The sequence below is a fragment of the Dryobates pubescens genome, chromosome 18 (assembly GCF_014839835.1).
Source record: "Dryobates pubescens isolate bDryPub1 chromosome 18, bDryPub1.pri, whole genome shotgun sequence".
Lineage (NCBI taxonomy): Eukaryota > Metazoa > Chordata > Aves > Piciformes > Picidae > Dryobates > Dryobates pubescens.
The window spans coordinates 5651856-5667542 of record NC_071629.1 but is presented as its reverse complement, the minus strand read 5'-3'; the positions used below and the strand labels follow the sequence as shown (position 1 = coordinate 5667542).

Genomic DNA, 15687 nt, shown 5'->3' with positions numbered 1-15687 from the left:
TGGTCCCAGAAGCTGTTTGAATCTTGTAGCAAAACTCTTAATGGGCAGAGCACTAGAAACTCTTCTTTTGCTGGGATCTGAGTGGTTTTCTTGAGGCAGAGTCAGGCCTTCTTCCCTGTGCTGATGTGTAGCATCTGCCCCCTTTCACTCCACTCACAGACTCATATGCCACTTCCCTTGCTCTAGAGCTAACATAAGGAACTTCAGCCCCAGGACAAAGCCTCTGTGCAAACTGGTTTTACTTGTGTGCAGAGCAACTGGAGAAGTGAGTCTGGAGGGCACAGAGGTGATGAGAGGGTCAGCTGAAGCAGCAAAAAGAGCATTGTTGGCTGGGGTTGCTGCCTGCCTTGTCTACTGCAGTCTGAAGCCATCAGGGGTGTGTGTACATCTCCTTCTTGTCCTTTATTTTGACCAGCAGGTCTCAACTCAGCCATGCTGGTCTCTCCCCTTTGTTGCTGGATTCCTTACTCCTGGGGATCACGAGCACTTGTGCTGTATGGAAAGTGTTGTTAAGATCTGGCAGCTCTGTTCTTCTTGTGTGCCTGGGATGTTCCTCTGCACTGCTAGTCCAGAGACTGCAACCAGCTGTCATAGATTCATAGAATGGTTTAGATTGGAAGGGACCTTAAAAATCACCTAATTCCAACCCCTTCCACTAGATCAGGTTGCTCAAGGCCTTGGTTGCCCTTGTTCAGCATTGGCCACTGTGCTCAGGAGAGATGTAGTTGCTTTGGAGCTGAGGAAGGTTGCCTTGAGAAGGGCCCAAGGTGGCAGGTTTTGTCCTCCCAGGCTGAAGGCTACCCTGCCTCAGGCAGGGGTGGTCCTCTGTGAGTGGCTTATGGCTCCAATCTCTCTCTTCAGGCCAGTCTCTCTTCACATCTGTGCCTGGTCATTGTCAGGATGCAATTAGGCCAAAGGGTGATTGCATCTCCTGCTTGGGGCTCTGATGTGATCACTGCCAGTGCCACAGCAAAGGCTCCTTCTACAGCAATATGGAGCCTGACAGCTGCATGAGGCTCTTTCAGCCCTGCTTCATTTGAGATACCAGCTTCTGATCTCTGCCAGGTGTGTGTCCCTGGACAGGTCATGCCACCAGGCTGAGCTGCATTATGTCCCTGCTTCCTCTGGACACAGGCCATGCAGGGGACTGTCTGTGTGTACCCAGCCATCCCACCTGAGGGTGGGCAGGAGCTGGGTGACTCAAGAACAACTGTTGCTCACACAACCACTCTGTCTCTTGGCAGGGCCCTGGGATCCCCACTATGGCCATCCCCTGGTGCTGCTGGCGAGCTTTCCTCAGAGCTGTCCCCAGCTGCACCTTTCACAGGTGTGAGCAGAAGCTAACTGAGTCCAGGGGGATGCCATGGGAATTCACAAGGCAGTTGCTGGCTGTTACTGGCGCCTACCAGGGCCATGTTGGAGAGATGCTCCCTGGCAGGCATGACCCTGCTCCAGATCCACAACTCTAGGCCTTTAGAGGTGGCCATTGTTCCACAAGGCCCTCACTCCATGAGAGGCATGAGACAGTTGTCACCCTGGTTGTTGCCATTCCTGGAAGAATAATAATCTGCCACTGAGTAGGGAAGGTGTCAGGGGCAGGGAGAGCCACATGTGGCAGGATGGCTCCAGCCCATGATTCATCTTTCTGGGGTTTATGGCAAGGCAGCAGCTCATTCAGTGGTCAGTGTCCCACCAGGACCTCTGGGAGCCAAAGGCACCTCCTCCAGTGAGTGAGCCAGGAGGGCAGCCATGGAAAGCAGGATGATGGTGCCCAGCCATGGCAGCAGGAACATCATGGGAAGGAGATGAAGGGAAGGGGAGGGTCAAAGACCAGAGCTGATTCAGGCTGAGCAAGTGCTGCCTCCCCCAAGCCACAGTTCACCAGATTGTGAAATCGATGCTGGGGCCTGGAGCAGGGCTTCCTCTCTAGCCCTTATCTTTGCTGCTTCCTCCTCCTTCAGGACTGTGCCCGGGCAGTGGGAGCTTGTGCAAAATAAAACCGAGAAGCCCTAGGGCTAATTAATTACTAGCTGCTGGTAATGCTGACTGAGCCCTTGGGGCCTCCAAGGCTGTGGCAGAGGAGAAAGTGCAGAGAGATACTGGAAAATTACTGTTTAATTCTTCAGCATTACACTGGAAAATTACTGTTTAATTCTTCAGCATTACGTCTGACTATGGCGTCTGGTGGATGAGGGGCAGGAAGAGGCTGATAACGAGCCAGCCCCTGTGACAGCTCTCCCTTCCCCTCCCTAGCAGCAGGAGCAGCCAGGGCCGTGGAGGACTGGCTCCAGCCCCGGTGAGAGTTCAGTGTGTGGTTGGATGTGGGGCCTCGGGAGGGCTCTGCCCGCGGCTGGCCCCACAGCCGTCAGTACTCCTGCTGAGTGTCGCAGCCAAGCAGCTCCACCCGCAGGGCGATGTGGTTGTGCCACTGCCGGGGATGTATCCTCACGTAGCGGGCAAAGAGGGGGGGCTCCAGGGTGTTCATCACCGTGCCAGTGTGGTCTTGGTTTGCCTTGAAAACCTGGAGAGGAGAGGAAAATCAGGGGTGTGCTCTCCTCTGCTGGTACAGGGAGCCCATTGACTTGAGGACAGCAGCAGCTCAGAGGGAAAAGGGAGGAAAGAGCACAGCCTGGCCAGCTCACTGCTCTTTAAGCAATCCTGTGAGCAGGTTTGCTGCCAAGGGCTGTGCTTGCTGGCCGTGGGGTGGCCATGGGCTGCCTCTGCCTACCTTCTCCTTGCCATCCTGCAGGACCAGGTTCCAGTGCACACCATCCTGGCTGCTGGAGACTGCAAACTCCTTCACAAACATGTGGGTGAAGACAGCTTTGGCTCCCTGGGTTATGATTGCAGTCACTTTCTTGGTTACTTCAAAGTCCACCTGCAACCACTCGTTGAGGCTGTTGCTCTGGGGAAGGACAGACTGCCTTCAGCCCTTCAGCAGCCATGAGGAGGACACCTTCGCTGCCGCTGAAGGGCACAGTGCATGTGGCTGCACACACTCCCCATACAGCCCTGGCTAGAAGAGGCTGCAATCACCCAGCCTGCCTGCTGGGATCCCACCCACGCCCTAGCTGCCTGCCTGAGGATCTCCTTGCACGGGGTACCTTTGGCCTCCACGCGTTGGTCCTCCCCTGCAGATTGAGGCGGCCGTGGGAGGGCGACCAGCTGGAGAATACGTTGGTGCTGTAGGAGGACGCTGAGATGCGCTCGTCAGGGATCCCTCTGTTCTCCATTCCTAAGGGCATGGAGCAGCCTGGAAGAGAGGAGTGATGCTTGTCAGACAGGGAAAGCACCCATCATGGAGATGCTTTCTGGCTGCTCACTGCTCCAGCCACCCTCCATGTGCTTTCCTTGGTCACAGCTTCTCCTGTGCTTTGTCATCGTCCCTACACTGCTCAGGGGCCCTAGGTGCAGCACAGGGGAGTGCCAAACTGCACCTGCCACTAGTCTCACCTTCTTGTCTCCCTGGGGGTTTTATCTAGGAGGAATGAGAAGAATTTGTGCCTCTACCAGGACATGAGGAGAACCTGTGTCCATGGGAAGGACAAGAATACCTTCAGGAAGTCACTCTGCACATGGTGTGATCAGGTGCACATGTGCACAGCTGCCTCACAGCTGGCTTTCAGGCTTGTGGCATGGGGCATTAGCACAATCTCTGCTGCTTGCAGCTGCTGGAGAGTCCACTCTGCTGGGGTGCAAGACTAAAGAAAGGATCCCAAAGCACCATTGCCCCAGGCCAGAGCAATCTCACTTTGGAGTAGCAAAAAAACAGAGCAAAAGCCAGTAGTATCTCTGCTTGTTCCCTGCACCCCTAGACTGAGGCAGTAGCTCCCCAGCTATCAGCTTGGCTACTGCTGGAGGTTTCTGGTGATGGGAGCTGGTGCCATGGTCTCCTTCTGGTATTGCTATCTCTAAACCCACCACAAGCCCCATGAGGAGAGGCTGAGGGAGCTGGGGTTGTTTAGCCTGGAGAAGAGGAGGCTCAGGGGAGACCTCATTGCTCTCTACAACTACCTGAAAGGAGGTTGTAGCCAGGTGGGGGCTGGTCTCTTCTCCCAGGCTACCAGAACAAGAGGACACAGTCTCAAAGCTGTGCCAGGGGAAGTTTAGGCTGGAGGTGAGGAGAAAGTTCTTCACAGAAAGAGTGATTGGCCATTGGAATGTGCTGCCCAGGGAGGTGGTGGAGTCACCATCCCTGGAGTGTTCAAAAAAGGACTGGATGTGGCCCTTGGTGCCGTGGTTTAGCAGTCATGAGGTGTTGGGTGACAGCTTGGACTTGATCATCTCTGAAGTCTTTTCCAACCTCACTGACTCTATGATTTTCCAGTTGTGTCCCTCCAACATCTCAATGCCATCCCCAGCCTCCTCCTCCTTCCCCCTGCACCATGGCTTGGGGAAGTCCTGAAACACGTGGAGCTGCTGCTCAGCACCCCGCGGGGTCAGGCCCTGGCGGGGGCGCTGGCGGCAGGACGTACTGTTGAGGTCGCAGCCCAGGAGCTCCATGCGCAGCGTGCTGCGGATGCTGTAGTGCGTGGGGTGGATGCGGATGTAGCGGGCTATGATCGGGGGCTTGAAGCGATTGTCTCTCACCCCGGTTGCATCCACGTTCCCAAAGAACAGCTGCAGGGAAAGGGAGGGGAAAAAAAGGGGTGGTTGTACCAGTGGCAAAAAACAACACCACAAGAGAGAGAGAGGTCAAGGGTTAGTGGGGAGAAGAACTTCTCTGTCTGGCACTTCTGCATCTTATCACCATCCTTGCAAAGACAACAGCAGCCCAGGGAAATGATTTGAGCTGTGAGGGACTTTTTAGGGTGCTGGGTAGTGATGGGGCCCAGGGAGGTGGTGGAGTCACCATCACTGGAGGTGTTTAGGAAGAGACTGGATGGGGTGCTTGGTGCCATGGTTTAGTTGATGAGATGGTGTTGGATGATGGGTTGGACTGGATGATCTCAATGGTCTCTTCCAACCTGGTCTATTCTATTCTATTCTATTCTATTCTATTCTATTCTATTCTATTCTATTCTATTCTATTCTACTCTACTCTACTCTACTCTACTCTACTCTATTCTATTCTGAATGGAACAAAACCAGAAATGGGTTGGATGGTAGGCAGAAGTTCTTCACCATAAGGGTGGTAAGACACTGGAACAGGTTGCTCAGGGAGGTGGTGGAAGCCTCATCCCTGGAGGTTTTTGCAGCCAGGCTGGATGTGGCTCTGAGCAACCTGCTGTGGTGTGAGGTGTCCCTGCCCATGGCAGGGGGGTTGGAGCTGCATGATCCTTGAGGTCCCTTCCAACCCTAACAGTTCTATGATTCAGAGCACAGAAGTGTGATGGGGCAAACTCAGGGTGAACCACTGAGAAACAGGAGGAGGAGAAACCCTGGGGGTTATTATAAATGTGCAAACAAGTGTGGGGTTTATTTTTACAGAACAGAAGGAAGAAAAAGAAGGAGGAAAAAAGTCAGTCCTGGGACTTTTGAACCTGGCCACGACTCATGTACATGGTGGAGGCTTTTCTGGATACTTTTTTTCTCTGTTGGAATGATCAGCTTATGCATATGATCTTGAAGGTATCTTCCAACCTGCTCTATTCTATTCTATTCTATTCTATTCTATTCTATTCTATTCTGGCTGTGGGTTCTTCTAATGAGTAGAGACCTCCCAGATCATCTGCATCTGTGCAATGCTTTTGGAAAGCCAGATTAGCTTTTGGGGTCAAAAAAACAAAGGTATGCAGGCAGAACCTTACAGCTAGCTCAAAGTAACATGTACCATAACATCGAGCAGGGGATGTCACAGCCACCTGGGACTGTGGAAGGAAATAGCTCAGTCAATTTAACATGAAACAGATGGACACAGACAGCAAGTCCCTCGCAGATCTGTGACAGCAAGTCCCTCGCAGATCTGTGAGCTGTGATTCAGTCATCCTGGCAGTGAATGCTCACTGCTCCTGTCCTAATCAAATATCTCAGGGGCCGAGGAGATTTCTGCCTTCTGTACAGCGCTCCCTAGAGTCACAGAATGGTCCTGGTTGGAAGGGACCTCCAAAGGTCAGCTAGTCCAACCCTCTCTGCAGTCAGCAGGGGCATCCTCAACTAGACCAGGTTGCCCAGAGCCCTGTCAAACCTCACTTTGAGTGTCTCCAGAGACGGGGTCTCAACAGCCTGTTGCGGTGTTCCACCACCCCCATGGTGCAGAACTCGTTCCTAACATCCCATCTAAATCTACTCTTCTCTAGTTCCAAACCATTGCTCCTCATCTTATCACTGCAGGCCTCACCCTCAGGAGGCCCCATGCTGGGAGGACACTCTCCTCAAGATCCTGTTCACCTTACCATCTGGGTGCTGGTGGCATTCCCCTTGTATTTCCTCCACCTGTGCCCATCAAGGCTGTAGAAGACAACAAACTGGGAGACGTAAAGGCTGGAGAACTTTTGTCTGGCCCCTTGGGTTTTTATGCCATGAATAATCATGAGGTGCAGTAGGTCCACCTGAGAAGAGAAGTCAGGGATTCATTTCTGATGCAAGCCCAAGCCACGTTCAGGCAGTGCACTGTAAACCTGTGGAACTCACTTCCTCATAACATGGCTGAGCACAGGTTGTGAAACAAGTTAAGGACACAGTGAGCCAACAGCTGGCAGGGGGCAGAGAAGAGCTGGTTGGAGAGCTTGGCTTGGTCTTTGTGGGATTTTGGCACAGTCTGATGCTGCTGCCAGGCTACCAGGTGATTGCTGCACCGAGGATGGATGCAGGGATCAGGCCAGCAACAGCCATGGTCAGACCAACTGCCGTAGGGTCTCACAGCTCCCCTCCCAGAGGGGAAGCAGGGGAAATAAGTGGGATGTAGCAGGGAGACGCTGGCCATCTGTGTGGGCCATCCATGTGGGTCCTTAAGCACACTGCTTCAGCCATGAGCATGCACTTGCAGTACCCCCAGCTGTACCTTCCGGCACAGGGCCACTCTCACCTGGATCCAGGAGTTGCTCTGGTCGGTGCTCCAAGCATTGATGGAGCCAGCGTTATCCAGCCTGGCCAGGGAAGGAGCCCATTGCCCTGTCAGCAGAGCACACAGATGTGAGGGTGCTGCTGGCTCCAGGAGCTGCCCAGCCCACAGTGGTGAGAAGCCTATCTGCAGGATGGGGCCTGAGGATCACCCTGGGGTTTAGTAGCCCATACAGGGTGGGAGAGCACTGACACAATGGGAGGGATGAGTGAGATGCTGACATGGGCACGGATGGATGGATGGAGGAAGGACTGCCAGGGACATGGTGAAGCAGAGCCTTGGGCAGGCAAGCATGTGAGTTGTGTTGGCTGAGGCTGCCCCAGCTTCATCTGCCCTCCTTGCAGCAGCAGCCCCTACTCACCATACTTCCCCGATGCTGTGATCTGAGAGTCTGCAATGTGACCTGAGGCCAGGCCGAGGGCATTTTGGCAACCTGCAACCAGACAGGGAGAAGGGGGACAAAAAACAGGGAGAGCTGGTTACTTAACAAGGCTTTTGAAGGAGTAGCAACCCCCAGGCTCAGGGAGGTTGTCTCAAGCCTCTAGGAACCCTCAGGTTTCTTTGTCTCACACAAAGAGGAGGGTTTCAGATGTTTCCACATCCACCCCTGAATTTCAGTGGTGCTGGAATTTCTTGCTGCTGACCCAGATGCCAGCAGCAGAGTTTCCAGCATCAACCAAGAGCAGCCTCTTGCCAGACTCATGCCCTGACCTCTCATTCCCATGTCTTGATCTCCCAGCAATGTTGACAAGTGTCTCTTCTTTATACCCATGCCTTACTCCTGGGCCTTTTTGTTGCTAGGCAGCATCTTTTACAAACAAGTATCACATAGCTAAGGGGAAGCCTGCTTAACACTCCTGTCTCCCTGCATCTCCCTTTTGGCCTGCTGAGCCCAGGGCTGTTTGTCTCTTAAAACAGCTGTTACTATTAGCCACTTGTCACATCTTGGTGTCTCCCCTGCATGGCAAATGCTTCTAGGGGTAATGTGAGTTTCATAGAATCATAGAATCAATAAGCTTGGAGGAGACCTCAAAGATCATCAAGTCCAACCTGTCACCCAGCACCTCATGACTACTAAACCGTGGCACCAAGGGCCACATCCAATCCCCTCTTGAACACCTCCAGGGTTGGTCACTCCACCACCTCCCTGGGCAGCACATTCCAAGGGCTAACAACTCTCTCTGGGAAGAACTTTCTCCTCGCATCCAGCCTAAACTTCCCCTGGCACAGCTTGAGACTGTGTCCCCTTGTTCTGGTGCTGGCTGCCTGGGAGAAGAGACCAACCTCCTCCTGGCTACAACCTCCCTTCAGGTAGTTGTAGAGAGCAATGAGGTCTCCTCTGAGCCTCCTCTTCTCCAGGCTAAACAATCCCAGCTCCCTCAGCCTCTCCTCACAGGGCTGTGCTCCAGACCTCTCCCCAGCCTCATTGCCCTTCTCTGGACATGTTCAAGAGTCTCAATGTCCTTCTTAAATTGAGGGGCCCAGTTTGTAATCTTAAGCAGATTTTTAACTTAAAGAAGGATTTTCTGGATGACATTTGATACTCATTTATGAAGAGGCAAGATATGATCACTGTGAGACAAAAATACTACTCTCTCAAACCATTCTTCCCTAGCACTTTAATTAAGGGGAGGCAGAAATGTATGGAGTCAGAGGTTTCCTGTGGATTTTGCAGTTGCTCTTAGGGCTCTTTCTATCAGAGCAACCTGTAGTCAGGTTGTTAGCTGCCTCCTGCCATCACTCAGTTTACCTCTTGACATGTGGTTAGGCAGCTGGGCACTGTGGTACAGGCAGGCAACAGCCTGTGCGTGCAGTGCTGGGGGAAATGCAGTTTGCAGGAGGTCCAAGGAGGAAGAGTTCTGAAAGCAACTTTCACCCCAACCGTGTCTCCTGACCCTGTGCTCTCTGCCAGGCTGTGTAGGGTGACAAGGGCTGAAGTAGTAACTTTCTTTCAGCCTGAAAGCCTGGGAGACCCCATAAGGGGAAACACTGAGACCCCTGGAGGAGGAAGCTGAAAACCATGCTGGCTGTGGCCATGGCAGCAGGTGGGAGAAGGTGCAAAGAGGATGACTCACTGGGGTTGTACACGAGGAAGAGAGCACTCATCCCAGCTTGCTGGTGCTCCCCCACTTTGCACTCCACCCTCCAGATCCCAGCGTGCGAGGGCCACATCTCCACCGTCCCAGAGACACCTGGCCAAGAATGGAAAGCAGAGCAGAGAGGAGTTAAGGCTGTAATGGGATACCACAGCGCCAAGCACTGTGCAAACAGAGCCAGACTCTTCCAGATACATTTCCTCTCACTGCTATCCCCTCACAGGCTTGGCTCCTCCAAACAGTCATGGACATGAGGCCACAGCAGCAGTGCTTGTGCCGCATCTCACCTGGGTAAAGGTTGTAGACTCCCATGCGGTACTCCTGGCTGGTCCTCATGCTGAACAGCTGCCCATGAAAGTGGATGGAGTGGATATCCTCAGTGCTGCCCATGTTCAGGAGGTGCCATCTCACCCGTTGCTGCTCAGCCATCACCAGCCCGGGCAGTGTGTCACTCGTGTAGCCATTGATGGCTGGGGGAAGGCAGCAGTCAGGAGCAGCTCAAGGCTCCAGAGTTTTCCCAGCCCAATGGGGGGAGAAGGAGAAAGAAGGGGGGAGAAGGGGGGAGAAGGAGAAAGAAGGGGGGAGAAGGAGCAAGAAGGGGGGGAGAAGGAGCAAGAAGCGGGGGAGAAGGAGCAAGAAGGGGGGAGAAGGAGCAAGAAGGGGGGAGAAGGAGCAAGAAGGGGGGGAGAAGGAGCAAGAAGGGGGGGAGAAGGAGCAAGAAGGGGGGTAGAAGGAGCAAGAAGGGGGGAGAAGGAGCAAGAAGGGGGGAGAAGGAGCAAGAAGGGGGGAGAAGGAGCAAGAAGGGGGGTAGAAGGAGAAAGAAGGGGGAGCTCACCATGGAAGGAGTGTTTTCTCTTAAAGTCGGGGCTGTCCTGCTGGATGAGGCAGGGTGGGCGGCAGTTCCTCTCCATGTTCTCCTGGAAGTACCAGCTCTTGGTCTCATCAAAGATGGTGAAGAGCAGGGAGAACTCCTGCACAGCCAGCTGCCGCCGGAAAACCAGGCTCAGCACCCCGCGGCGGCAGAGGATCAGCGGCCCAATGAGGCCCGAGTGCAGGTCCTTCTCCTGCCAGGGAGTCAGGAAGGAAGGTTTAGCCTCGGAGGAGAAGGCAGCAGTGATGCCCATAAGCAGCTGGTGGCCTTGTCTGCATCCCCGGCCCGGCTCCTGCTCGCGCACAGGGCATGGCACACGCCCGGCGGGAGGGACAGGCTGGGCTCACTGGGGGACCCTGGCTCTGCCCCGAGCTAAGGCAGGCTGTGCAGCGAGTGCTGCCACGAGCCTCCAAGAGAAGCGGTGCCTGTCTGGCAAGCTGCCCTACAGTCCCTGTCCCACCAGCACTGCAGCCCCAGGGCCAAATTCAGGCAGATTTGGCAGAGGGGTAGGGAAGTGCAGAACGCTGGTGCCTTACAGGTGTCATCAGCTGGTACAGCTGAGGAAAGGGGGGGAAAACCCAGCTAAGGAAAGGGAAGGGAAAGCACCAGCCCGCATCCGTCACTCCAGCAGACACCTGAGAACCTACACAGCTACAGGCGGCTTTCAGCACAGCATACCAGGACAAGCCTTGACCTCAAAGCTGGGACCCAGCCGTGCTGCTTGTCTCTCCTTCCTGGGATGCACTTGGAGCAGGCTTCCACCTACCAGGTCCACGTTGGAGAAGTAAGCCCAGGCCTTGCAGTCGAACTCCTGCGTGGTGGGCACCATCTGGGGCAGGACTTTCCAGGAGTACTTCCGGAGCTCGCCGGGCCACACCACCTCCCCGCCCTGCGTGGCATCTTGCGTCTCCTCATAGGCTTGCAGCGTGGAGTGGAAGGAGAAGGGACGTGAGGCCAGGTTCTTGAATGTGACCTGCACCAGAAGGAAGGCAAAGCAAAGACACTGTGGGAAAAGCTTGGTGCAGTGCCAAGAGTGCCATGGACCCTGGGATCGGGTCCAGACAGCTGATGGGAAGGAGGCAGATATGTTCCCAGTGCCCACACCTCCAGCTGGGCCCCATGCAGTGGCCAACCCCTGCTGAAGCACAAGCTGTGGCTGTGCAGTGTGATCTCCAGTGGAAAGCAGGATGAGTCCCTCTCAATGGGAGCAAGGTCAGCTGTACTACTGTCTCTGGAGCCCAAAGGTACTGAATCCATCCTGGTGGAGATTTCAGTGAAAGCAGGGCAACTTCTCCAGGCATACAAACCCTGAGCCTAGTGAATAGCCTTTCACCTCTTCCTTTTAGGTGGCTGCTGAAGGACCTCTGGTGGTGAGGGAAGCCCAAGCCTCCCCTCATACAGAGACCCATAGAAGCTTTACTGGACTCTGCTTAGCTCACTCCCTTTTTATAATCCCCTCATCCAAAAGGCTCTCCATGGAGATCAGAGGATGCTTTGGCTGTGCAATTGAAGGGGTTGGGTCTGTCTCAGGCACAAGGCTTTGCATATAAACGTTCTGAGGTTCCTCCTGCCCTCTGAATGGTGACTCTGCCTCCTGGTGCCATCCACATAGCACAGAGGGTGCCACCAGGGAAACTCCTGCCCCCAAGCCCTGGAGCTGAACCCGTGGAGCCCACCTCAGCACTCCCTCTGGCTGAGCACCGCCAGCAATGGAGGAGATGTCAGGTTTTATAGGAAACAGGAACTTGCAATTCACCATGATGACATCTTCAACTTCTGCCCTGATGTAGGGCCCGAGGATGCCCAAGTGCTCATCCAGCTCTCCCCGCAGCAGAGGCTGTGTGAAGGAGTCATCCATGTACTCCCGGAACACCACCTTGCGGTACTGCTGGAAAGCCTTCCTCCGGCCTCTCCAGGGGTCCCTGCTGGGGTGAGGGCAGTTAGCAACTCAGCTGATACTCTCCCACAGGGAGGACAGCTATGGCAGGGCTGCTGCAGGGCAGGGGTGATGCAGAGCCCAGAGCATCCTTGATCCACTCGCAAGGAAGCTCAATGCTGCTGGAGTTACCACGCTCCCCAGGTGGAGGGGAGGCACTGGGAGCCTGGCTGGATCATACAGTCAGACACCTGTGATCCTGCCTGCCAGAACAGGCCAGCTGCACACCTCAGTGCTGGAGGAATACATGAGGAACAGTCCTACTTACATGGCTTTCAGGAAGTGCTGTGGTCTCTGGTTCCCATAATCCCACATCACCTCCACCGCTGCAATGAAGTATTGCCGGACCTCCCCCTGGAAGGAGCGAGGGTCGTGCTCCTCCTCTCCATAGATATCAAAATCCTCCATGGTCTGCTCTGGCTCACCATACTCATCGTAGTCTGACTTGTCAGCCTTTGGCCCTGAGGGTCTGGAATGGGTCTTGTTCAGAGCTGGTCTCTCCCTAGGTCCTGGGGCATGGCTCCTCTTCCCAGCTGTGCTGTTGCTTTTCTCATCCTTTTTGTGTTCTCCTAGACTCTGCCCTTCCCTTTTCCCAGTTTCTTTGAGGACATGTCCCTCACTGAGTGTCTGCCATCCATCTGGGCTTTGGGGAATGCTGTGGTTGTGAGCAGGGCTGTTTGGAGTTGGGGAATAACTCTCTTTGGAGGCTGCTTTCAGAGGGGTTTCTCCTGGGCTTTGCCCAGACGTGCTCTCAGGTCTGTAGTCCTCTGTGGCATTGACCTTGAGCTGCTGAGACTGAGGTCTGAACTGACCCAGCTGCTCCACAGAATTTGTCTCCTCCTCCATCTGTCTTCTCTCCTGATCTTGCTCACTCCCAGGAGCTCCCCAGACAGCACCTCTGCCTGGATGCAGCTCAGCCAAAGGTGGGCTCTGCAAGCCCCCAGTGTGTTTCTCTGTCCCCAGGGAGACTTGGTTCCAGTTCGAGGTGAGGTCAGCAGCCACAGCAGCAGCCAGCATCTCTGAGCTGCTTGCTGCCATCCCTGCCTTGCTCCCTAGTGCTCCCTGCAGGGCCCCCTCACTGCTACCCCCTACACCCCCACCCAGGTGCAGTCTTCCCTCAACCATGTTTGATTTTCCTTCCGGGTTTTGCTGGGCCACCATCACCTCAGGCAAAGAGTCATTTGATTTGAGGGACCTCTTTTTGAGGTGAATGCTGCAGAAAGGGCAATGAGGTCCACAGGTCTTTGGGACTTCCCTATTCATTGCTGTCTCAGGGGTCTGGGTGGACAGCTCCTGCTCTGCTCTGTTACCCTCAGAGGGGGGCTCTCTGCTGCCAGGCCCTCTGGTGCTGGGAAGACCCAAACTGTGCCTCAAGCCTGTGCTCTGCAGTGACCTGGCTTGTCGAGGCCTCCAGCTGGAGCTTCCCATGCTTGGGGCTGTATCTCTGTCTCTCAAAGGCTGTTCAGGGCTGTTGAAGAGAGCATTTGGCAACTGCCTTTCACCATAGGCCACAACATTGGTTTCAGGAAAGGCAAGACTGTCCATTGCTGGCAATTCCTTAGTGGCTGTAGCCTCCTGAAGCACTGCCTCCAAGACTAATTCGTCCCTCTCCTCTGTCACTACATAGTTGGAAGGCTCAAGTTCATTGGTGTGTGCAAAGGTGGTTTCTAGAAGGCTTGTGCCCTTGGCAAGCTCACTGTCCTCTTGTTCTGTGCCCAGTTTGTCAGGCAAGGAGTTACTCACATCTGTGGGGACTTGTTCTTGCACAGGTTTGCTGGGTCCCATATCTGAGAGAGAAAGGTTTTTCCCTTCAAAAGATTCATCAAAGCCTTGGGAAGCCACTTTGTGAGGTCTCTTCCTCAGCCTAGCATCTAGCTCCTTTGATGAGTAATTGCTTCCTCTGGTGTGACTGGGAGAGGTTCTGTTGTCTTCTTCCTCATCTGGAGGTGCAGGGTGGTCCAGTGCAGAGGAAGAGTTATGATCAGCACTTAAAGCTGGTTCTGTATTAATTGTCTCCTTTGACTCATATAGGCCTAAGGATATTTTATCAGTGCCTCTTAGCAGCTTATCCTTGGCACCCTGAGAAGATATGTCTTGAAGTGCCAGATTGTGCTCCAGGTCCATCTGATGAGATGAGCTCCTGTTCTCTTGAAGAGGAGCCCTGCTAGCAGCGGAAGCAAGTGAGTCCCACAAGCTTGTTGTAGGAGCAGTCCTCTTTTGAGGCTCTGTTTCCAGGATGTCTAATGTATGACCATGCTGGACCATAGTCCTCCTTACTGGCTCCTGCACCTCTGGGATTTTTGTCACCTTTGCTGCCAAAACATCTTCTGGAGCTGGTGAGGCTCGGTGCACCCATTGCTGACCTGCTTCTGAGCTCACAGTAGGATGGACCCTTCCACTGACACTCTCCAAGTGCTCCCCAGGTGGGAGAGCACCAAACCCTTCCTCCTGGCTGCTGCTTTTCAACAGCTCTTCTTCATCCTCCAGGAAGGATTCATAGGACACTGGCTCATAGTTTGTCTCTGGCAGAGAAGACCTGGAAATATCAGGTGGATGTGGGATTGTTCCTTGAAGTGTTGCTGTGCCATTGGAGGTGGGATCCAAATTCCTACTGCTGCTCAGGAGGGCCCCATGGCTGAGCTCTGTCAAGCAGAGTTTTGGGTTCTCTGTCTCATTTCTGGAAGAGGTCCCATTGTTCAGTTGCTCATTCACACATGGCCTCTGCCATCTCTTTCTCTTAGAGAAGCTCCTTGGTTGGAAGTCAAAGGTGTCCTCATCAATATAATCTTCCTCATCAGGGTACTGCTCCTGCTGGCACTGCAAGACTGTGAACTTGGCTTGCATCCCTCGGTCTCTGAAATCAGGATTCAGGCACCCCAGTGTCCAGATGCCTGTTTCAAGAGATGACAAGAGGACACCATCAGCCCATCACAGTGGGAAATCAGAGGACCTGCCATCCCTATGCTGCTCTCTTGCTTAGTGCAATCCATCTTTTCTGGCAGCCTCTGGTTCATCATAGTGTTTTCTTGTTTTCCCACTCCCTGGAGTACCTCACAGCAGGGCTCACAACACCAGACCCAGTCTTGACAAACACCATCAGCAGGGCCAGCGTTCCCTGCCAGAGCTTAGAGAGCTACATACACCTGTGAGGCCCCAGGGATGGCTTGGTGAGAACATTTAATACACTGAGGACCCACAGAGCCTCCAGGATTATCGCCAGCAGTAATCAGCAGTACTCACTGGTGCTGTCAAACACACCTCCCTCCCACACTGTCACATCTCTCCCACTCAAGGAGAAAGACATGAAAAGGCTGCCTCTTGCTCACATCCCTGGCCAATGTGTTTGCTCCCTGCAGGGATTGCCTCTTTAGCACCTAAGAGTGGGTGGGGAGGTGTGTGACCAGGCTGTGACTCTGGAGAGAGCTGTCACCTGCTGCTGGCCAAGCTGCCTCAGAGGAGCAGGCACAACTCAGAGCTCCAACAGATGCAATGGTTGGCTGGGTTTTAAGAAAGCTTCCTGGGACATCTAGAAACCCTGTCAGCTTTGCTCAGGGTGCAGCACTCATGGCCAGCAGAGCAGTGCTTGCAATGACATGGGGGATCCTGTGTTTCCCCTGAGGGAGGAAATGGTTAACAGCACTGCTTCTGCAAGTGCTGTGGACAAAACGCTGAACAGGGGGAAACGAGACTGAACTCTGGAGCAAATCCTTCCTAAAACTCCTCCGTGGCTCCAATTTCTGTCCTTGTAAAGGTGTGGAGATAAACGGGAGGCTGCCATCAG

The 15687-nt window shown here is 54.1% G+C and overlaps 1 protein-coding gene across 1 annotated transcript in view; it reads right to left on the bottom strand.

The window, feature by feature from the left end:
* Nucleotides 1–2108: 2108 nt before the first annotated feature.
* Nucleotides 2109–15687, bottom strand: part of F8 (coagulation factor VIII) — a 29576-nt gene continuing 15997 nt past the window's right edge. Inside the window, exons 14-26 of the mRNA XM_054169612.1 lie at nt 12175–14797; nt 11727–11895; nt 10737–10943; nt 9935–10163; nt 9387–9569; nt 9079–9195; nt 7365–7436; nt 6968–7053; nt 6336–6491; nt 4476–4620; nt 3105–3253; nt 2729–2905; nt 2109–2521 (exon numbers count right to left, since the gene is read on the bottom strand). Coding sequence (XP_054025587.1) covers nt 2366–2521; nt 2729–2905; nt 3105–3253; nt 4476–4620; nt 6336–6491; nt 6968–7053; nt 7365–7436; nt 9079–9195; nt 9387–9569; nt 9935–10163; nt 10737–10943; nt 11727–11895; nt 12175–14797 — 4469 coding nt within the window. The 3' untranslated portion in view covers nt 2109–2365. The remainder of the gene's footprint in view (nt 2522–2728; nt 2906–3104; nt 3254–4475; nt 4621–6335; nt 6492–6967; nt 7054–7364; nt 7437–9078; nt 9196–9386; nt 9570–9934; nt 10164–10736; nt 10944–11726; nt 11896–12174; nt 14798–15687) is intronic.